Source organism: Convolutriloba macropyga, chromosome 11, assembly GCF_964194025.1.
Source record: "Convolutriloba macropyga chromosome 11, txConMacr16.3, whole genome shotgun sequence".
Classification (NCBI taxonomy): Eukaryota; Metazoa; Xenacoelomorpha; order Acoela; family Convolutidae; genus Convolutriloba; species Convolutriloba macropyga.
The window spans coordinates 52,893,951-52,917,295 of record NC_134478.1 but is presented as its reverse complement, the minus strand read 5'-3'; the positions used below and the strand labels follow the sequence as shown (position 1 = coordinate 52,917,295).

At 37.0% G+C, this 23,345-nt stretch overlaps 2 protein-coding genes across 4 annotated transcripts in view; both read left to right on the top strand.

Moving 5' to 3' along the window:
- The window catches only part of LOC142349335 (uncharacterized), a 268,438-nt gene that overhangs the window by 75,884 nt on the left and 169,209 nt on the right, over window positions 1-23,345 (top strand). The window lies entirely within an intron of this gene.
- On the top strand, window positions 1,276-22,364 carry LOC142349999 (uncharacterized). Of its 3 annotated transcripts, none has more exons than XM_075401886.1 (4): window positions 1,276-1,338; window positions 18,238-18,338; window positions 21,444-21,588; window positions 22,107-22,364. In XM_075401886.1, the coding sequence occupies exons 1-4, from the start codon at window positions 1,291-1,293 to the stop codon at window positions 22,242-22,244; spliced, it is 432 nt and encodes a 143-aa protein (XP_075258001.1). In that variant the 5' UTR covers window positions 1,276-1,290; the 3' UTR covers window positions 22,245-22,364. The 3 variants fall into 3 exon arrangements, with proteins under 3 accessions (XP_075258001.1, XP_075257999.1, XP_075258000.1); XM_075401884.1 differs by having other exon boundaries at window positions 1,276-1,554; XM_075401885.1 differs by lacking the exon at window positions 1,276-1,338 and adding an exon at window positions 17,426-17,655.

Here is a 23,345-nt window from a genome sequence, read left to right as displayed (position 1 = left end):
AATTACTGAAAAGAAAGATGAATCATACTCGGACGAAATAACGTAAATACGCACGTCAATAAACTTTGCTCCTCTGCGCAGAGTTATCGTATGCGTCAGAGCGTGCCGTTGTTCCAAACGGCCGACCGACATTCATAGTTCTTGCAGTGACATAGTGCGGGAGGGGAGACTATATTCTAACAAATTAGCTTATATAGAAATTCAATTCTTTTGACGCAGCTCAAAGAGTTATAGTGCCTTGTCTGTAAAATTATATACGATGTAGTGATGTCTGTTTATATTTCTCATGACGCAGCTCTAAAAGAGCTATAGTGCCTTGTCCCTAAAGTTATATAGTAGTAGTAGTAGTAGTAGGGCTTCTGTGATACTGCACAAGGGTTCTGAACCCCTTCAATTTGCAAGTTCTAAATTGTAAGTTTGCTTCTCCAGTTCTTTGTCGTGTAATCGCATGCCAGTCTCCAGGTACATTTATTCCTCTCATCGTAGTTGTTGAATTTGTCCCAGAAAGTGCGGAGCAATCTTTTCTTCAACCCAGTTGTATCACGTATATTGACGCCGAGAACATCAGACAGTCTACATGTTCGAAAGAAGAAGTTCTCCTCGAGATTTTTCCTCGCTGGTCTCGAAAGCTGAAACAATTTGCGGCGCGAGGACTCGGTGTACAAAGGAATTTTGAGCAAACTGGTGTCGTAGCGACCTTCAACTAATTTAGCTAACGTTAGGAGGTTGTTAATCTGTATGTACATAGGTAGTGGTAAAATCGACAGTGACAAAAGGGCATCTTTATATGTTAGTTCACCGTAGACTATCCATTTAACTACTCTCTTTTGTACATTTTCAAGTTGTGTCATAACATAGCGGCTTAAACCGTAACAAGGACTGCCGTACACTAAAATTGGTACGATCATTGACTTGTAGAAGGGAGACTATACGATGCAGTGATGTCTCATAGTGGGGGATCACTACTCATCCATTGGATTGTCCTACGAGGATTGTCCTATTGGATCTTTTCTGTTTGTGCCCCCCCCCCAGTACGTTATGCGCCCCCCAGTTACAGGCCTACGTGCCATTACATAGTAAATCATTATGAGAAAACATGGCACGTGCGGCTATGGGAAGCAAATAATATGTGCCCACTAAGCTTGGGGGGCACAAACGGAAAAGATCCTTTTTATTTTAAAACAGCTTTCAGTTTTTATATGGTGAGACCTGTACTGGCTGCATATGGTAAAGATTAATCCATTGTAGAACTGGTTCTTTTATCTTGATTTTCAGTTATGTCGTGGTGTTATGGGGATCCAAAGCGAATCCATGAGAAGTGTTTGCCTGACGTCATATGTGAGCTTAATTCATTTAATGAGACAAATTCACCTGTGGTAACGTGTGATATTGAAAAGATATCAATTGCACGAGTTGTCATCTTCAGTGACTATCTTTTTGGTGATTGGGATGAGCGAACTCGCTGTCTTTGTATGGAAATGCTGTTATCAAAGACCTTTTCTAATATTACTATGCATCCGTGGGGGGTACATCAGCATCAAAATGCTTCACCATGTAAGTAAATTTGGGTCTTTCTCATTATAGCCCCCATGAAAATATAGCCCCCCATTATGGTATATTTACCATGATTGGGGGGGGGGGGGGGCTATAGGTTATCTGACCATTAAGCTGGGGGGCTATAATGAGAAAAACCCGTAAATTAAAGAGTAGTAAAACAGTTGTAAATGATTGGCCTAACATAGTCTACTCCTCCACGGAAATGCGAAAGACTTGACGAAATTGAATTGAAAGACGATCTATTCAGTTTATACTGTTGGGGTATACAAAATTACCTGTTTAACTACATAAAGTGCTCTTTGAGCGAGCTCAAAGTCAGGAAAACCCTGAGTCACCCACAGCAGCAACTTCTATGCTGGTGGACAATGAGATCAAAGCCGAGACACGAGTAAAAGATGTGGGTTTTGTCATCACAGGGATCCTGAATTGGAGTGAAAATATCAAGTTCATAATTGGTAAAGCCATGAAAGAGTTTTTCCTAGTGCGGCGAAGCACCCCATCTTAACTGACGGTTAAATCAAAGATCTATTTTTATCGAGCACTGATGTAGTAGTAGTAGTAAAAGACTTTATTAGCGGCATTGAAAGCTCATACAAAAACGGGAACTAAAACAATAAAAAGTTAAACATGACAGAAGTTTAAAATTTCCGAGAGTGGTTGTAATCCAGAACACCATAAACTGTTTCTTCAGCTTCTTCTTAAACATTTTAGGTTCTTCAAAAATGTCGAGTTCTGTAAATCGTTGCAAGAAGTTTCCAAACTTAATACTCGCACGAAGAAATCGGAGTCGGCCAGTTTGCATGAGGTCTTAGAGACTGTTAGCTGTTGTTTTCGTCGAAGAAAATAATCACCTTTCGGATCACCAAGTGCAACAGGATCGAGAGGAAATTCAAATCCCGCAGTTCGCTCAGAAAAAGAATGTCTTTCATCTCTAGAAGTAGACTTATCGGAAGAATTTTAGGTTCGCGTAATCTGTCAACGCAGGAAGATTCGTCAGAAAACCACTTGGTTGCTCTACTTTGAAAGAGCTCTAGTTTAGATAGAAAGGAGCTGTTGACGAACGCCATTCTTCAGAGGCGTTTAGAAATGCGGATAAAACATAGCAAGTTCACACTTGTCTTCTGTGGACTTCGGGAGACTTTTAAGAAAATTTATTAAGAGAGATAGATAATGCCTTATTGATTTTATTCAGGATATGACTATTCCGTTTCCAATTGGCACGAATGGTAACGCCCATATCACTTATAAGATTTGAAGCAATGGTGATGTTTCTGCAGGAAGTTTGAGTGTCAGCGACAGATCTGCTTATGAACATGAATTGTGTTTTGGATTCATCATGCAATTTTGATCGCTTCATTGTAGGCAATTTTTAAAACCTGATTCAAGAGCAGAAGTGTACGGTTACCAATTTTGCAGTCGGTGGCATGTGAAAATAGTAGACCATCTTTCACGACATCGGGTAAGTCATTCACGAAACAAATAAACATCAATGAGTCCCAAGATTGAAGCCTTAGTTACTGGTTAAGCTGTAGACAAGTAGCGTTCAGCGCTAACGACTTGCGAGCGACCATTTAAATAGGATCAGATGAGCTTCAATAGGTCACTGCCGATGCCGAAACCAGCTAATTTTTCTGGAAAGGTTGTGGGGACACGATTGTAGGCTTAACTAAATCTAAATAACAAACGTAGAAGTCGTCACCATAGTCATACATAGAAGTTGTTCACAAAGAGTAAAAGCTGTAATACCAGAGACGTAGAGACCTGTGTTTTTTTTTTAAAACCAACCCGAATAAGAAAGTTGATATCGCACTTCCGGGCAGAGGTTTGTAGATCATTCTCTCAGTCCATTTTAACTTTTGAGAGGTTACCGATAGATCTATTTGAGGATAGATAAACTTTGTCGTCTTTTTTTATGAATTGGATATAATCAACGCAGCATTCCAATGCATGGAAAATGTGCAATTAACTTTAATTTAATTGAACAATTTAAAAACTGCAAGAAATTTTCCTGGAACATTGTAAAGAACAAAACCAGGGCTCTATCGTGACAAGTCATTCTCTATTTCGTTGATGTCAAAATTAAACGAGATATTGGCCGTATCCGAGTAATCTTTGAAAATTAATTGCATTTTATGAAGACTGATCATAAGTATTGGTTAAAGGTTTCTGCTTTCTCGTAGGTAGCTACTAACTTGCCGTTACCACTCAGCATAGTAACTGGGAAGGAAGAGGTTCTTTTGAGTGTCTCGAGAAGCTTAAAGCCGTGCTGAATACTAGAGTAATTGGATAAGAACTATTCAATAAGATGAGAGCCTGGAGCTCGTTGGCGTGTTGATGATTTTCTGAGAACTTCAGTTTTGATAAAGATGGCACTGGTCGCCTCGGGTACGCATCTCTTATGAAGACAACGCATAGTATAGGAGCTATAAAATTGGTTAAGCTGGCGCCTCTATCTAAAGCGTGTATTAGAGGGAATTAGCATAATTCCTCAAGCGACTGATTAATGTAGTGTGGTTACTCGATTTTTTTTAACCGACTGGATTATATGATTGGGCTCAGTGGTTGACAACTACAATGGTAAGACATGCCTATCTTAAAAATGCAATTGAATTTCAGCTTCAATACATAACGAGCAAATTTTGATCACTAAAGGATACAAATTTAGAGAGATGAGGCTGTCTTTGCATCAAAATTATTGAAAGCGAGGTCTAGAGTGTTCCCTCCATTATAAGTGGTTTCGTCATATAATTTTCAAGTTACAGCTAATTAAGCAATTAGTTCAGGAGCACTACTTGAAATTGTTTCGCAGTCAAGTTGAGGTACATTAGATTTGCCAGTTAATAAAATGTGGGGTCGTTCAAACTTATTCATCAAATAAATTTAATGCCTGTGAATTTAGATAAACTGAAATATTCTTCTGGCATTTGCTGCCTCTTGGTGGGTATTAAATACAATTAAAAAAGGCAAGGCTCAGGGAAGAAGACGCGCTACAGATGTGGCCTTCTATTTTTATCCAAGGCAAAATGAGATATAAGTTTTTCGGAAAGTATGCAAGCTCCACCGTGCACGCCATCTGAAAGATCAGCTATTGCTGCTATGTTTTATTTTTGGGCTAGTAATATATTCAAAAGATCCATGTTTTTTGTCAAACCATAATATATTTGGAAGGCTTTGTGACACAAGGTTGGTTAGACAGTCTGAAACAGTCTATAGAAGCCTTATCTGAACCGAGGTCACCAATAATTCTGTCAACTGCATTTTTGTCATCCAAATCACGCAAGTTTTGACTTCATCTTGCTCTCCGAAATGCCAATTAAAATGCCCGTAACTGATCATTATTGTGCTCAGGCTTTGAAGGCAAACGTTCTGGCTGCACTGCATTAGCAGTATCAAGTGTTTCATTGAGTGAGTTAAGATGTTGGCTTGTAAATTTAGAATTTCGTTGCAGCTAATTAGCTTAAGTTTTTCATCAACTGAATTAAAGATTAGATGTATGCTTAGCTTCATTGAGGTGGTAGACTGCATCTTTGAGAAGGCTAACAATCCATTCCTTCGTTAGCTTGCCAGTGAGTCTCTTGAAACCTTAACACTAATTCGTCTACTGAGGGGTAATTTTTATCACGAGGTGCTAAAGTTGAATGGGTTCTGTCCTTGCCAGATTTTTCATCATTAGTCATTGCAGAATATGAAGCCATTTAATAACTTTTAGGCAACAAATAGGTAACAAGGATATCGCCCGCTCTTTTCTTTGGTTCGGAGTGCTTGGAGCTGGGGCGCTCTGAATTCCCTATTCTTGCAAGATTTCATAAGTTTATGAAGTGGATCTGTGGGCCAGAGGAAACAAAGTCTTCTTCTCGTTTCAGCGGCGTTTCACCCATCCTTGGTTGATATAGTCCGTGCATTTGCACGACCTGTCTTCTTTAGTAGTTGCAGTAGCATTTTGGAATTCTCGAGCAGGTCCACCTCCGTCAGACCCACTAAGTCGACCACTGCTTGTACGGTTCTTGGACAATCCTGTAGAATATGTTTTTCGGTCTCTTCTTCCCCGCAGAAGGTACACGCGTCGTCAGCTGTTTTCCCCATTCTTTACAGGGTGGCCTTGCTAACCGAGGAGGCTCCGGCTCGGAACTGGTTCACTGTGACTCTATCGGCTCGCTCCAGTCTTGTTTCTTCTTGTTTGTTGGAGAAGCGAGCGTATTCCCGGAACGACTCCTTGTACTTCTTTCGTTCTCGCTTCAGTACTGCCAGGGCTGTTTGTAGCGGCGTATCCACCTCTCGCTGGGGGAGAGCACATGCTGCGCCTGCCGCTTTGTCCGCCCGCTCGTTTCCATCAATTCCACAGTGCGCAGGGATCCAGTTGAGCTTGATCGTGATCTTCAGCTGGCTCAGCTTCCTCCAAATCGCGACACCCATTTCGCTATCCTGACTAGCTGGACCTTGTTGTAGAGTCTGCAACGATGACATAGAATCGGTGAAAAGGCTGATGTTTCCATGTTCTTCACCTAATTGCAGGCAAATTTCCACCGCGGCATCAATTGCTGTCATTTCAGCTAGGTACGAGGAACAGAACTCTCCGGCGGCCTTTTGTACGATCCTTTCTTCCACTCTGGTCTGAATCACTGCTGCTGCTCCTCCATTGCCAGTTGCCTCTACGACAGCTCCGTCCGTGAACACTCTGATGCCACAATTTAGCGCACTTTCCAGAAGTGGCTCTGCTGCTCTTTTCCTGGACTCCTCTGATTCGTTCCTCGAATACAATTCGGTGACGGACATGTCAAGGGATATGTCACCGTCCGTGGACTCCCAGGGGAATGCTAGAGTGTTTTCCAGGTGAACTCTTCCTAGTTTGTCCAGCTCGCTAGCTGATGCAGTCTCCTCGGCTATTCTTCGCCAGCATCCTCGGAATGGTCTGAGCACATCATCGTCTGCGTCCGGCTGCTCTTCTCCTTGGCTGACTTTTCTCAGGTAGCCCTCATGAGCTCGGCATTTTAGCCTTAATTTGACCTTTCTGAGGGCAGTATCTCTGGCTGGTGTGCCTTCTGGTAGTCGTAGCACTCTTTCTCTCAGAGCGGCTGCCCTTTGTTTGGCGATGTTTTTCAATGGTGGTAGGTTCGCTATGGCCAATAGCGCTCTGGTTCGTTCGGGCCTTATTCTGGTCTCTAAAGCCAGGCAATTTTTGGCTGCTTGAAAGACGACTAATTCAGTAATTGTGGGACTATTTTGAGAGTAACCGGAGTGTACAGGACCCATGCATATGGATTTTTGATTTTTGCAAACACGCGTGCTAAAACAAGAACATAAATGAGGGGCTTGTACCCACGTGGCATCTCCACGACGACATTCTAATTCCAGAACCAAGCGATTTCTTGAAATTTTTGAAGAATCGCTAGCTCAATGATATGTGCAATAATAATGCCTCGTCCAAATCTTTCATAAAACCTCATCCACACCGAAAAGCGATGACCATGGATCCATATCGAAAACAATCGATGAAAGACTGGACCCATTGTCCGATGCAGTTTCGGTGACCTGTTTAACGAAGCCAATGTACTTCAAGAACGTGTAAGTAAAACTACTGAAAAACGAAAAGTGAGTGAATACAGGGCCTTTGATCAGAAAGTGAAAACCGCTAAGATATCGAGCGCTTTAGGACGCTCGACTGATGTTGTAAAAGATGGTGTCTTATCCACAGCAGATAATTGTGTGAGTATAAACGTGTCAGTATCATAGGAGAAACTCATTGAAGACAAATGATAGTCGTGGTCCCTCCAGTATTGATGCAAACGAATGTCAATGGTTAGTAACATAATTTGAGACTTCCCCACGTGATGTTTGTAAAACATTGTTAAAAGGCAGAATTAATAAAGAATTGTGAAGTGTAACAAGATCTTCAGAAAATGCGGGAAATGTACAGCTTTGTCTAGGACAAAAGAGTGGCACTGAACATAGTAATCATGCGCTTCGTCGACACTTCCAAAATAAAAGTACAGAAGGAATTTTACTTGTCGATGCCAAGAGCGCATTCAACAGTCTTTACCAGAGATCTTGCCGCAAGGAATCGCAAAACCTTGTCCTTCACTTTATCCAGCTGTTAAAAATTCGTGCAAGACATTATTAAGACTTTTTCATAGTAAAAATGTAATCAAGTCTCAAAGTACATTGTAGGGGATCGGATCACAATGGCACGAATGGTGTACCTGTTGTTCCACTCTACCTACTCGGCGATCAGATTTACTCAAAGATCATAGATTTTCTCATCTATAATCGAAGATCATGTGGTACGCCGGTGACGGTAATGCTGCTGGTACACTTCAGTCTTAATGAGTTGAAACGGCTCAATGAACATGGAAATGCCTTCAGATACATTGTGAGGAAGTGTTATCGAATCGCAAAATTGAAATACGTAGAGATAAAAAGCGTTTTTTGGGTTTAGATGTTGATGTGATTGAAGGTCATCGTGTTCTAGGTTCTGTATTAAGCTGAAATGAATGTTGCCAACAGTTCCTGCATGAAAAGTTGGACAACTAGTCGGTCCAACTATCAAAACAGTCAATGTAAGATGTCTCCTCAGAATGTCTGTAGTTCTTAAACAGAGTCCGATATTAATTCAACTTCTTTGCAAGAAGGAAGCCAGGTTCCGGGAAGCAACTTCGAGATGCAGAAAATATAGTTGAAAATTATTTAATCACTTCAATGATGAACCCTCCTTTCTTCAACGATAGATATGGAAATATCTTCTTCTAGTGAAAGGTAGCCTAAACTTTTTGTTATCTGAAGACGGAAAACTAGTATCAAAGATCTGTTCAAATGTGTGAACACTTGTTTGAGTATAGCGCTGCGGATCCTGTTGTAATACAGGAACAGATCCTTGAGAAGATCAAAAAAAAGCAGCCTCCCGGCTCGCGAGAAAATTCCAAAAATGAGAGATATCATTGATGAAACTGAGGGTTAGAAAAGAAAAGAGGAGCGTAGTGATATTTCAACGGTCTCCCGTTGAAAAGATACAGTTTTCATCTAACCAAGGGAGAATTTAGAGACCGCATTGCCCTCATACGGCTGGGAAACTGAAAATAACATCAACCTGTTTATGTGAGAAAAATTCAACGTAGCTGATGCGTTACATTGTCCAAAAGATGGCTTTACCTACATCAGGTTCAATGATATACGCGATTATTCTGATAATTTGATCGATGAAGTATGTAACCTCGAAGTGGAGCCCTGTCTCCGGATTTTGCAGAAACCTTTGCAAGTAGAATTACGAGTAATGACTACGCTCGATTAAATATCGAAGCAAAGGCGTTTTCTGGTTCGTGTTTCAATAAAACTTGATGCTAGCACGTCAGCGTCGAAAGCCATATGGAAGTTGGCAGTAAGAAGCAGCGAATGAAAAGACTATTCTTATTCTGACGTGGTTGCATCGAGGCAAAACTTAGCTTTGCGCTCTTGCGCGGCTCCATACACTGCCTACGTGGCGCACGATCAATGCGGCGGCTTCCCTTTGTCGAAGCGTTCATTGGAGGCAGAGGGGTGGTTGTTGTCTTAAGTCAGCTGATAAATTTTTCAAATGGCGTTGTAAAATTGTTGTACACCCTTTCCTAATCCCTTTCCTATCTTTGTTTATATACAATGCTTTGACGTTTGACTACGGCGAGAATTTGTAGATGTATATTGGAGTTGACTTGCCGCACCTAGTTGGTCGACTACCCTATAAGAGGAAGGGTTTTTCTCAATCGCTATTTTACATGAAAAATTACTTAATTTTGAGAAACTTTTGAACAATTCAGAATCCGTTCCTGACTTAATCCGCTCCATAAATTTAATGAAAAGTTTGCATCGGGAGTTCAACGACTTCATGATTTAAAAACTCACCCCGAAGTAATCACTGTGTTAAGTAATCCTTCGTTCAGTGCTCTATATTAGAATTTTGAATGAGTGTGAAAAGTTGCTGAAATAAGGAAAACAAAGTCGATTTTAATTGGAAAATTGCTCTCGAAATTTATGCGATGTTCATTTTGCGTTCAAGTTAGCTTACTTAATGAGATTCTTTTTACCACTGGGTGTTCTAATTGTAGCTGCAGAAAGTGATTGTATGTAACAGTTTGTAAATTAAGATCAATTATTTTTCTGTCGCTTTTTATTTCGTGACAAGCATGTTTAACCCTATTCAAGCTGACTGTAATTTATTCAGCTTGGCAACTGTTAGCCAAACAAGGCTCATAAAATCTTTTTCGTTCTGCTGAAATGGAAATTACCATCTCTTATCCAGTGATGCTAGCCTCCCTAAGCTCAAGCAAGACTTTTGAGCAGAGTTTTTTGTGACATGATTTGATTGTTTTTAAATTGTTCACTACAACACAAAAAAGCACTTTCAGCGCAGACCCCACTCGTAATTTAATCCTGAAATGTGCCTCGACTTTCATTTTTGGCGCTAGTAGATTGTGTAGTGGATTAATAAATTTTGCTCTCCCAATCAATCAAATATTCTGAGTTGGAAGGGGTGGTTATGTCTTTTGTACGACCTACTTTACTGGAGAAGACCTATACACTCAACTGGATTTTTTGTGCACTCTGTAACGGCTGCTCTCCTATCAAAGTCAAGGAAAACTTTACACCGCCCAGTTCGTTTCAGCGGTTTCAAATCTGTCCGGATATTGTATTTTTGCAGTTAACTTTTGTGAACTGTATATCCGCTATACTGTAGATTACCGTTGCATTACTTGTTGCTCTATTACGCTTGATAACTAATTGCTCAGCTTTGCTGTATAACAAACTTGTTTCTCTCAGATTAACAAAATAATTCAAATTGAAGCAATCAATTTTTTGTTGAGTTTCTTTTATTAATAACTCAAGTTATAAACCGAATTTGGGAAATCCCGCTTCGAAAAACTGTAGCCTTATAACTTGGCTATGACTCTGCAAAGTTTCAACCTGCTACAGTTAGCAGTTGTAAAACAGGGCCTTTTACCCTTTGCAAATCTGATAATAATAATATGTTTCAAAATTCAAAGTTAGCAAGTCTCTCTATTGGTTTTTAGGAACTTCGTTCCTCAGAAAGAAAGTTTTGAGAATATCAAAGTTAATTCTTTTTTCACAAGTCAAAGTAAGTTAAAACTGTACAATAACTAATATGATCTACAGAAACAAGACACGATAACAAGTAATTTACCGCTCAAGAAAGTGTGCTTCAATACGCACTGTATGTCAGTTTACTAAGACAAAATTAACAAGTTTCTTAATAAGACAGAATTAACAATTGAGTGTGTTGCTAAGCTAAGCCGCAATATATCAATTTTAAACGATCGATATATTCACTGCACAGAGATCTGAGTGGTATTAATATAAAGCTTGTCGAGCGCAGAAAATCAAAATACGATTGTTTGAACTTCGCGTCCTCCAGTGAGTTAAGGAGGTTTATGTGAACGTTCGCCTCACTTCCGTTGTTTTGTTTACATTTTTACTAATTTTTGCTGAAGTTTTGATGAATTTTGCTTTGAAAATTTGGATAAAAATGTTGTATAGAAGTGAGCTACAGAATTTTTCTATTTTTTGTAACAAGTAAATTAAAGTTATAACCATGTTAAATATACTTGAAACAAAAAATACTTCAAATCATTCAAACAAAATAAAAAACACCAATCAATTTTCCTAAAGAATTACATAAAATTTTCTTCCGATTGTTTTCTTCCTAAAAATAAAAATAACTTTTAAAAGCTCTTAAGTTACTATTAAAAGGAATTTTTCATTTTGTGAGAGCAAGAAAGCATTCAACGTTTTCTTAGAAAAGTTTTCATTTTTGCCAACCGAAGCCACTGTGGTAAATTATTCCATTTTTGTACGCATTGCCGAACAATCGAATTCATTCCATTGTTGGTTTTGACATTCTGTCTAATTTTGAATTTTGTTCGAGTGTTTTGATTAGGACTCAGATACCAGTGAAAGCTTTCAGAATTTTCTGGTCTGGCTATATCATAATGAAGTTTTGTTAGTGACCTTTTTGCTATTATTAGCTTAGCTGGTAGGATCTTTGTCTGAACTGACGGATCTGTCGCTTAGTCATACTTTTTGCGTAGAAAGCACGTCTATTTACCCTAGTTAATCTGTTAAGGCGTTTTAGATTTTTCAGATAAATTTTGAAAGAAGATATTAGGCCAATTTGATGTCTTATTAGGTACATTGATCTTATAGCATGAGCCATATTTTTGAGATTTTATTTAGCTGCTCATCGAAATTAAAATTTCTGTCAATTTTAATACCAAGATATCTGCAATTTTGTTGTGTTGTGAGAATTTTTTAAAGTTTTTGTAAAGATTAGATCCGAAATCAGAATTATTGGGCGAGAAAAAGATTAATTCGTTTTTTTGTGTTCAAAGTTTGTTTGTTCATCTCTACTTTTTCTTCTGTTTTTTGCAAGATTTTCGTGACTTTTAACTTAACCTTGTAAGCTTTCCTTTCAACAACAGACAACACTTGTGTCATCTGTGAATTGAATTACTTTTTCCGTTTTTGTGTTAGAAGAGAAATTGTTCACATATAAAAGAAAATCAAATCCGTCATCTGCGTCAGAAGCAGGCGCTCAAAATTTTTGGTAAAACTCGGAGTTTCAGCAATTTTTCGATAGTTTGTGCGGTCGAATTTTCAACTTTTTTGAAAATTGGGGTTACATAGGCTAGTTTTCTTTTAGTTGGGAAAATTTTCTCCCTAATGCACTCATTTAAGGCGAACTGTAGATGTACACCCATAGCCAATTTGCAAAACTATGAGACGAATTGATGTTTCACCAAGTCCTGCTGCTTTGTTATCGTCCAGCTAGTCAATGACTGAATAAAGTTCTTTTCTAGTCAGTTATAAATGTGAATTCAGGTATATTAAGTTGAGCAGGGTATTTACAAGCAACCACTGAACCTTTGAAAACCCCCAGATTAGCAAATGATGCATTTAGACAATTCATATTTTTGGGTCCCTTAGAATTTCACCACTATCTAATCTGATTTCATCAACCTCTACACTTTTTTCACTCCGACTGATCTTCTGTTTAATGATTTTCCATGGCCCCTTACTTGTTGGTAATTTTTGGAAGAAATTGATGCAAAAATTGTTGTAAACGTCCATTAATCTCTTATTAACTAAGTTTCTCGCACGCTTAATTTCTTTTGACGTCTCACTTTCAGGACTTTAGTTCCAATTGTTGAACAAAAAATGTTTTTGGGCAATCGAATGCATCAATTCTTGTGTTAACCAGGGCTCTGATTTCTTAGAGTTTACACTACACCCCTTTTATAACAATCTGAATCGGTGCGTTTTTTTCAACAATTTTCCCGAAAATATCGATGAAAGAATCAAACCTATAGTTGCCATTCTCACATTGGTACATTTTCCATCATTCTGCAAGGGCACGATCTCTGTTAAATTTAGAACGTGAGAAAAGTCACAAAATTTCTTGTCTGTATCATGTTGTCACTCTCAGAATGCAATGAGAGGCTTGGTTCGAGGATAATAATGATACGAAAATAGTCGGAGTTGAAAGGGGGTCTTTTTTTGTACGACTAACTTTACTGGGGAGGAACTGTATACTGAACTGGATTTTTTGAACATTCATTTTCACCGAACGATTTATTCATTGCACCGAGATCTGAGTGGTATTAATAAAAAGCTTGTTACGGAGGTTTATGTCAACATTCGCCTCACTTCCGTTGTTTTGTTAACATTTTTCATAATTTTTGCTAAAGTTTTGATCGATTTTGCTTTGAAAATTTGGATAAAAATGTTATATAGAAGTGAGCTACTGAATTGTTCTATTTTTTGTAACAAGTAAATTAAAGTTATAACCATGTGGTTAAATATACTTGAAACAAAAAATACTTCAAATCATTCAAACAAAATAATAAACACCAATCAATTTTCCTAAAGAATTACAAAATTTTCTTCCGATTGTTTTCTTCCTAAAAATAAAAATAACTTCTAAAAGCTCTTAAGTTATTATTAAAAGCAATTTTTCCATGTTGTGAGAGCAAGAAAAATCAACGTTTTTTTAAAAACGTTTTCATTTTTACCAACCGAAGCCTATGAATGGTAACTTATTCCATTTTTGTACGCATTGCCGAACAATCGAATTCATTCCATAGTTGGTTTTGACATTCTGTCTAATTTTGATTTTTGTTCGAGTGTTTTGATTAGGACTCAGATACCCGTGAAAGCTTTCAGAATTTTCTGGTCCGGCTATATCATAATGAAGTTTTGTTTGTGACATTTTTGCTATTATTAGCTTAGCTGGTAGGATCTTTGTCTGAATTGACGGATCTGTCGCTTAGTCATACTTTTGCGTAGAAAGCACGCCTATTTACCCTAGTTAATCTGTTAAGGCGTTTTAGATTTTTTCAGATAAATTTTGAAAGAAGATATTAGGCCAATTTGATGTCTTATTAGGTACATTGATCTTATAGCATGAGCCATATTTTTGAGATTTTATTTAGCTGCTCATCGAAATTAAAGTTTCTGTCAATTTTAATACCAAAATATCTGCAATTTTGTTATGTGGTGAGAACTTTTTAAAGTTTTTGTAAAGAATAGACCCCAAAGCAGAATTTTAGGGCGACAAAAGATTAATTCGTTTTTTTTGTATTCATCCTTACATATTCTTGTTTTTTTGTAAAAATTTCCTTGATTTTCCGATGTAAGCTTCTTTTGAACAATTGTGTCGCCTGTGAATTGAATTACCTTTTCCGTATTTGTATTAGATGAAAATTTGTTCACCTATAAAAGAAAAATGATAAAAGAAGGTAAAAGAAAAATATATGCGGTTGGAAGCAAATGAATGGAAACAGCAATTCCCTCTCTTCCTGGGAAAAACCATACATTTAATGTTTTAAGACAAAATTGTGACGCGAAATGGAATTAAAAGATTTTGGAAGATCTAGAAAAATAGCAACAGTTTCTTTGATTTGATCCAAATTAGACGAAACTGTTTCAACCATTGGTGAAACTGCATCGGTTGCTGATTTTTTTTTCTGAAATCTTAATTGCTCTTTATTTATAATTCTGTGCGTATCAATGAAATCCGTCATCTGAGTTAGAAGTAGGCGCTCTACAGACATTGGTCGATAGTATGTGCTATCTAATTTATCATTTGAAGATTGGTGTTACATAGGCTAGTTTCATTTTAGTTGGGAAATTTTTTTCCTTAATGCACTCTTTTAAGGCGATCTGTAGATGTACGCCTATAGCTAATTTGCAAGTCTTTATGAGACGAATTGATATTTCACCAAGTCCTGCTGCTTTGTTATCGTCCAGCGATTCAATGATTGAATAAAGTTCTTTTCTAGTCACAGTTCTGAAGGTGAATTCAGGTATGTTAAGTTTAGCAGGGTATTTACAAGCAACATCTTTAACTTTGAAAACAGCTAGATTAGCAAATTTAGACAAGACTTTTTTGGGTGCCTTGAAGTTTCACCAATATCTAATCTGATTTCATCAACCTCTACACTTTGTTCACTCCGACTGATCTTCTGTTTAATGAATTTCCACTGTTCCTTACTTGGTAGGTTTTGTAAGAAGTTGATGCAAAAATTGTTGTGGTTCTCTCTTAATCTCTTAATAACTAAGTTTCTCACACGCTTAATTTCTTTGTACGTCTCTCTGTCAGGACTTTGTTTCCTTTTGTTGAACGAAAAATGTTTTTGGGCATTCGAATGCTTCAATTCTTGTGTTAACCAGGGCTTAGATTTCTTAAAATTTACACCCCCTTTTACAACAGTCTGAATCGGTGTATGTTTTTCAAGAATTTTCTCAAAAATATAGATGAATGAATCAAACATATTGTTGCCATTCTCATATTGGTACATTTTCACCATTCTTCAAGGGCAAGATCTCTTGAATTTAGAACGTGAAAAAAAAACATTTCTCTTGTCGTTATGTCGTTACTCTTAGATTTCAATGAGAGGTTTGATTCAAAGATAACAAGAATATGGTCGGAGATAAAAAGGGGTTTTGTGACATTTTAGGCAGTTATCTGATCTTTGGAAAGATTTCGGACCCACGCTTTTGGCTGAATTTTTGAAAATTCAGCATAATCATTTTTTAACAATGGAACCAAATATGCTGCTTTAGCCAACTGTGTCCAACATGACAGGTAATGCAGACAAAGAAACAGCTGACACAATCTTTTTTGCATCATTTTAGAGCTTTTTAACCTCTTTAACCCACTTTAGGGAACTATTATTGCGGACTGTCGCTTATTTAAATCGATGTTCATCAAAAATTCATAATTTGTTTGATAATAAAATTATTGCTTGCTAAAATATCTACTACGCAATTATTTGGAACAATGACGTTTTTGACAGCCGCGCAGCGATAGCAAGGCCAGTTTTGACCTCATGGTCCATTTTTCCAATTGAAAGGATTCAGATTGCATTTTGGCTCTCTCCTTTTTAATTTTAGGTAATCCAAATTACAGACCAGTCTGTTTCCAGTTAGAGGTTCAATTAACAAAAGGTCACATTAAGGTTGAAATGAGATCCAATAATTAAATATGCTTTCTGAGTAAAGCTCATGGTTTTAATAGTTCCGACAAATTTTCGTCGATATTTAATGCATTCTTGTGTTTTGCCATCACCTGTTGTTCTTTTTGTGGACTAGTGACAAAGTCAGAAATCTACTTCGCTATCCATGGAGCTATTAATGAAACTATTCATTGTTTTCGCTTGATAACTGATGGGTTTCTTCTAATATAAGTTGATAAATATCCAAAAATCATTATTTTTCTGTCAAATTTTCTTTTTCGCTAATGTTTGAAAATAATATTTTTAATGGTCAAGCTGCAATTGTTAATTTTACAGTCAATTTAAGGCCAGTGAAATTACATTCTATTTACAACAAAAAAAATGGTTTTTTGGGCTTCAACATCGGCTGTGTAAAATTGTGAAGATTTGTTTTCTGCATGTATTCGTTGTTATTTTGTGGTGTTTTGACTTTGTCTCACTAATTACAAGTCCAGTTGGCTTCCAGTAACAATGTCTGGCAAAAATAAAGGTGAAATCTTTCTAGTGTATTTCAATATAGTCTTCATTACTGTGTTTTCTTTTAAACAATTGTTTGTTGGCTTTGAATACGAGTTTTCATAACTTTTTTTTACTTTCGAATTTTTGTGGTTCCTTTTTGCGGTCTTTTCCAATTATAACTTTAATGACAGGTGACTCGTCGCATTAATGTTGTTGAAAGAAGGCGCACTTGATTCCGTTTAATGTTTGTAGTGAATAGTGTGTGATTTTAAAGACTTCGACTCCGTTCATCGATAAATTTAGTTGAATCTAGGATTTTTGCCTATTTGTTCTTTTTGATGTTTAATACAATTAATTGTTTTCAAAATTTATAATTGTATCATCAGTATTGCTACTCTTTTTTGCTTTACGTTTTAATTATTCTTATTTAAGACAGGTCCCATATCTTTACTGGTGAAATGCAAGTCAATTTGCTCACTTTAGGTCTGATGCTATTTTGACTTTGTTACTAAGGTTTTAAAATAGATCAACTTTGAGTTTTGGTCTTAATTAATGCTTTTGTTCTTATTTGATTCTGCTGTTTGTCTTGGCAGGTATCATCGGCATTTTAACGAGGCGTTTTTACTTTCTCGAGTGGTTTGAGTTTAAAGCGATTTTTTAATGGCTTGACTAGTTATTCTCGAACAATTCATTAGTTTTTGAAAGATTTCCTATCTCTTGCTCATTAGGTAGACAATTAAGTAAAAAATGTGGTTGGGCGGGTGGGTTCGGAACATTATGTGCCAACGCACATTACCGAGCCTCATTTATTAATTGGAATTTCACTGACTAAACAAGCTTCTTTGTCAATGATGTTATAATGTATTAGTATTTAGGTACTCGGGTGTTAAGGCGAAAGCGTAAAGTTAATAATAGTCAAGATCCAACTGATTTAGTTAATATTCTGCTGTTGGGTCAAATTCTTTTGAAAATCCACAGGAGTGAAAGTTATGCTCTAAGTAGTATCGTTAATATAATCAAGAAAATGAAACCTCAGTTCGCCTATATTACGGAAGAAATGCTGAAATCGCAAGAATTGGAACTGATCAAGAAAACGTACAAGACGGTTGGTTCGTTTGATTGTTTCACTGAGATAGTTTTGAGAAGTTTGAAAGGGCGGTGTCTACCTGTTAAGTTGCAAGGCCTTACTTGGGAAATATCCATAATGAGGAAAAGGGTATTAATGTATTAGCTCTGTCATTACAGAGTAGTTTCATAACAACTCTTTGAACCCAAACCTAATGTATCATTCGAAGACATGCAGTGCATTTGACACAACATGTCATAACTTGTCGATGAACCCAATTTTCAAAATATTTTAAGCAAATCTTAAGTGAGAGTACCTCAATTTTGGCACAAATTTTGGTAGATATGCGTTGAAACAAAAGTATCACGATATTTTCGATAAAGCGATATCGTAGATACTGACTTGCTGCATCTTTGCATGTGTATAGTATAGAAAGGCGACGTCTTCGAGATACTCTACACTTGATACTCTACACTTGTACCCGCGGTCTCTCCTATTCATACACATGGGAACATCTAATTAGTATGATGCCTTTGTACTATATCAAGATTGTTCCGACATTTTTGTCTCTAGCTAGTAATGAGAAGAAATGGGAATTTGTAACTTGTGTTATTTTTGTAGCTTCATCGGCCGTGCAGTCTGGACTATGCTGAGTTGTACTTGCTCTCCATTCTCAAGTTCTTCAGAGTTCCTACTCGCTCAAACTACAGCACCTATTTCAAGTTAGCTTTCCTTTTACTCTTTTCTCAATTCACTTGTATCTTTTATTTCACCTCATTGTTCAAAAATGGATGGGAAAATATATAAAAAAGGAACACTGAATTTACTGCAATGTTGGTAATGAAACAAAGAGAAAGAGGCCGCGTATGGACTTTAGATTTCAATCAGTGAAACGCAGTATAACATATTTTATCTTTCTGGGGGGCACTTCTTATTAACGTATCTGAGAAGAATGAAACACTTTTTGTAGTTTCTGCCGGATAGTTTTGGTTTCTAAAACGTTTTTAAGTTTTCAACGATTTGTTAAAGTGGAACGCTTTAAAGGTCCGAAAGAGTAATAATAAGTGAAAACCATTAATCGGGGAACAGATTTGAGACAATTCTGAATTTTCAAAGCTTTAAAATGTGTGAACTCGGCGTCCATAGGGAAATACATATTTGGTGATTTCAGACCTGAAAACGAACTCTTGGACCAGCAATTCCAAATAAAATCAATACCATTTTCGTTTTATTAACGCAAACACAATTGAAACCACCTGTTTTTTGTGGCTTATCTTGTATTTATAAGTGACTTTGAAAATGATGCTCTGCAATTCAACAGAACTTTTTTCAGCTATAACAAAGAAGTTAACATCTGAAGTTTCCCCAGGCTATGGAAAGTGAGTTTTTAATTGCTCGTGAATGAAGTTTGAAGCAATTATTGTAAACGTGTGTTTTTTATGCAAAATTTTTTGCTGGAATTTTTGCGCTTTTGTTCCAGAACATTCTTTGGATTTCACTTCTCGAATGACTTTCTTTACCTTGACTATTGATTATTCCGAAATTACGTCTGTCGCTATGGTAAAAGCGATGTAACATAAGGATGTTACAAGGCATGTTTGCCTGTACGTGTTCATTTTCTTGTTTTATCAGTTTTTGGCCTTAATGGCCCGTATAATTTGTTGCTGATGATACATAAATGATTTAAACTTTGGCTCGAGTTCATTGCAGTGGTTTTTATGATTTTGACATCTGTTTAAAAAATTGGTATTAGGTCTGCCCTTCATTATGTATCCTTTTTTGTTATCTAAAGATAATGTTAGCTTGCTTTTGATCTGTGCGCTGTATGTGCGTGATCTTCTCTGAATAGGCAACGCTTTTCGAATGTGCACTTGAAGAACTATTTTTTAATAATGAAGATATACTGGTTGCCGTCGGCTGGTTTTCAGAAAGTACTTACAAATAGTTTCCTTCTTGTAAAACGAAAACGGGCGATTTGCGGAGTTTGCTCTTATGGAGTTTGCGGTATAGGGCACATGCCTATTTTACTATATATTATTATCTGCTAATAAATATTAAAATCCGTTTCAATCTCGTGTAACATAAAAAGTTATCTTCAGCGTGAAAATTGGTTTTTTAATAGCCTCACAGCGATAGCTGGGGCTATTATTGGCCTTCTCTTGGTTTTTTATAATTCAAAGAATTTGAATTGTATTGGGGCGCTGTCTTTTTTTTAAGATCTGTTCACACATCGTCACGATTTTTGAAGTCAAATTGGAGTAGTGATTTTGGTCACGCCGAAACAGGAAATGGAGCGAAAATGGGAGTGGTTTTGCGGCGTGAAATTTTTTTGCTCTAAATTTAAAGTAGAGTGAGAAAACGGAGTTTGAACAAAAATTCGCTTTCTCGCTAGTTGTTTTTTGTTCACATGCGGCAATTTCACTTTGATTTTTTTTGATAAAAGAAGATATTTTTGATAAAAGATATCTGTTTTTTTTTCGATTTTTTGGATCCGATTTTTTTCTAAATGGTTTTTCCAATCCATTCATAGTCCGTTTTAGGTCTAGTTTTTTTTAGTCAATGAAAATTCTTTGAATTGTAGGTCAGGACTTGTCCTGCTATGTTTTTTATTTCGTCGTCGCGATTTTTGTTACGACCACATGACGTCAGAACCACCTCAAACCTGCTTTTTGTTCATTCGCTCATGCAATTTCAACTAAAGTGAGTGCGTGACGTCATTTTTGCTCTTATTGGAGCAAGTTTTTTTGTTCATTCGCGTGATTAAATTTTTGGTCACACTTGACTTACCTCACTCTCAAAAATGACTCCATTTGAAATTGACTTTTATTTACTTTAATTCAAAGAGATAAGGTCAAATGGGTGTGTGTCACTCTAAATGAAGGTTATTTGAACGCAGCTAACAGAGGCAGCAAAAACTTATACAGATTTTTAATCAAAATATAACATATCAGCCTTCAATGAAAAGACGATTTTTTTGGTCTGTCTTTGTTAATGTTTTTTAGACTGCAGATCTACGAAGCTATTGTGGCTTTTTTTCTGGCAATCTGACAGCTATGTTTTTTAATTTTTCTATTGTCAGTTTCATTTTTCTGAACAAAATTAGCTTTTTCGAAGTAAATTGTGACTGTCTGAAGTTTTACCGCGTCGTAACTCATTTTCTAGTTAAAATTTCTCAAAAGGTTGAAGTTTTCCCTGGAATAATTAGAAAGACTGGTTTTAACCAAACTTTAATATTTTTTCCTCAATTTTCCCTAGAAACAGGAAGGTGCGAAAAATAATAATTAATTAAATCCACCTTTGTTGAATAAGTATGAAAGCTTGAAACTCTTGTAACATAGATTTTGAATCGCTACACTAACTACATAGTAGAGGAAGGATCGGGGGACTGCCCCCCCCCCCCCACCCAATACCCACCCCTGCACACTGCACTTGGTTCCACCTGTGTGCCTTTTCTGTGAATTTAGTCGGACCTTCATTTATTTTCACTTGAACTAATTGAGTTCCATATTTGAGAAGAATGGCATTCAATGGTAAATTCTGGCAAATGTTTCTCATTTTTAAAGAACGATGACAAGTGTAAAAATTGAACCTTGAGGGTCACAGCTGTGAAAGACTTATCCAAAGGTGTTACTACCCTTCATTGCCTGTCAATTAGGAACAAACGAAAAATCTCACCAACAGATGGTCAAACCCTATACGGCTTAGTTTTCAAGACGACTCATAAAGTTGAATTGATATCAACAAACGTTTTTTTTACCTGGCAGCTATGTTGAATTTTGCGGCATTTGTCAGAAATTAAACTAGCATGACAGTATGTGCTGTTTCAGATTTCTTGGTCAACTATCTGATCTGTTCGTGTACAGTTTGGTTACAATGGTGAATGAATGCGAGAAGAGGAGACAACCTAGAATGTGTGAATTGATATTACGACGTTCTCTTGTGGGACAGGCTTTGACCCTCATTGTTCTAAGAGTAAGTCCTTGTCGTTTCTGAGTCGACTGTTTTGATTAAATTGATATCTGAACTTTCAATATCTCGTTTGGTGCAAGAACTCTTCGTGTAAGAAAACACAGGGAGATCGATACCGGCGTTGGTCCTAATTTTATGACTCTAATCATGTCGTTCAAATACCACAATGAAAGTTATTATGCATTTGTGTATAGGAGACACCTAAGGGTGGGTCTTAGTGTGGGGGTCGTTTTCTTGTTGAAATGAGACCACTGTTTTCCAAGCCAATTCTCTGAACAGGTAAATTCAGTTGAGAGCTATACTTACTTTCTAGTGCTATATATTAGCAGTCAAAAAGTACATATTGTACATCATAAATAAAAGTTTGCATGACCTATTGCATTTAAAAACCTACATGTGAAGACAGTCAGAATACTACACATTACCACTGCTAGACATAAAAATGATCAATTATTGGGGTCTAACTTAAAATCTAACTCAAAAATGCAAGCTGTGACTACTCTAAGAATTCAGTTGTTTAGTACTTCTTCAAGCCTCGGCCCAGAATCCTGACGAAGATGATGCACTTTCTCAAACAGATATCGAACGACTCATTCGGCGATGCTGCACACGTGGCCAAACTCTTTCTCGAAACCAGTTTCAGCCCTAATAGGAGCTGAAAGCATATAGACTGGTTCATGTTTGCTATTCACAACTGAATTTATTTAGAATCATTTAGAATTTGGAAGTATACATAGCTCATGATTAATTTGGCATTGCAGTTGAGTCTGTGCAAATTGTCTTCTCTTTTAAATTAGGTTCGCTGAGGTCATGCAAGACTCCATACCATACAAAATATTTTGGGAACTCTCGCTTTCAATGCTGTTTTTCAATTGAATCATGTTACAATACGGAAATTGGATGGAATGCCATTGTAAAAGTCTTCATTCGCAGTTGCTGTAACTTCTGCCTTTAATTGATAGGACTCTAATGGTTTGCTTGGTTGAATTCTTCAATTTTGTGAGTTCTAGAACGCAATTTTGAAACATCTGTTTATGGCAAAAGGAACGAGGCCAAAAGCTATTAGAAAGAATATCAAAATGGTTAATAAAAGCATTTCTATCACAGCTATGTGATGAGAACGTGTAAAATTGATAGGTGCTCTTGAATAAAGTCCGGTGCAAATGTTACTTCATCAAGCTAGTCTTTTTATTACTGTAAGCGGAGTGTGGACACATAGCGAATGTATTGGTTTCACAATTCAATTATTGGTTTCAGATCCCAAAAGAGCCATTCAGCTGTTCGCGCCAGTCTTCTGCTTTTAAGGGCGTGAGTTCATTTTTTACTAATAGTATCAATAACCACAATTAAATTTGTCTTGAACAATTGAATTTACCAAGTAACTTTGACAAGTATATACATAGTCAAGACTGGACTAGCCGGAGAGCTTGCTGAAGACAACCCAACAGCATTTAGTTCAAGTATCAATCGCATCAGTATTAGGCAAAGGGTGAAGAGGGACAAATACCACAATATAACATTAAACTTAAATATTTTCTAATTGAGCGATGCAGTACAGGACAGCCCCAAGCCCTTGAGAGACACCTCACAGTGCTCATGAGGATGAGTAGTTTATAAACAGTTCCTGAATGACAAGAATAACGTTCCAGTGCTCATTGAAGGACCTGCTCTCTCTCTCTCTCTCTTTCTCTCTCTCTCTCTCTCTCTCTCTCTCTCTCTCGAAGTGATTTTTAATTGCTCTCAAACGAAGTTTGTAGCAA

Bases quoted from the DNA above. Each gene is read 5' to 3' on its own strand.
- LOC142349999 (XM_075401884.1), top strand. From the start codon at position 1,450: ATGAGCGAACTCGCTGTCTTTGTATGGAAATGCTGTTATCAAAGACCT. The intron at 18,339-21,443 runs GTTAGCTTTCCT...GTGCTGTTTCAG, and splicing joins AACTACAGCACCTATTTCAA to ATTTCTTGGTCAACTATCTG. The intron at 21,589-22,106 runs GTAAGTCCTTGT...TCAGTTGTTTAG, and splicing joins TGACCCTCATTGTTCTAAGA to TACTTCTTCAAGCCTCGGCC.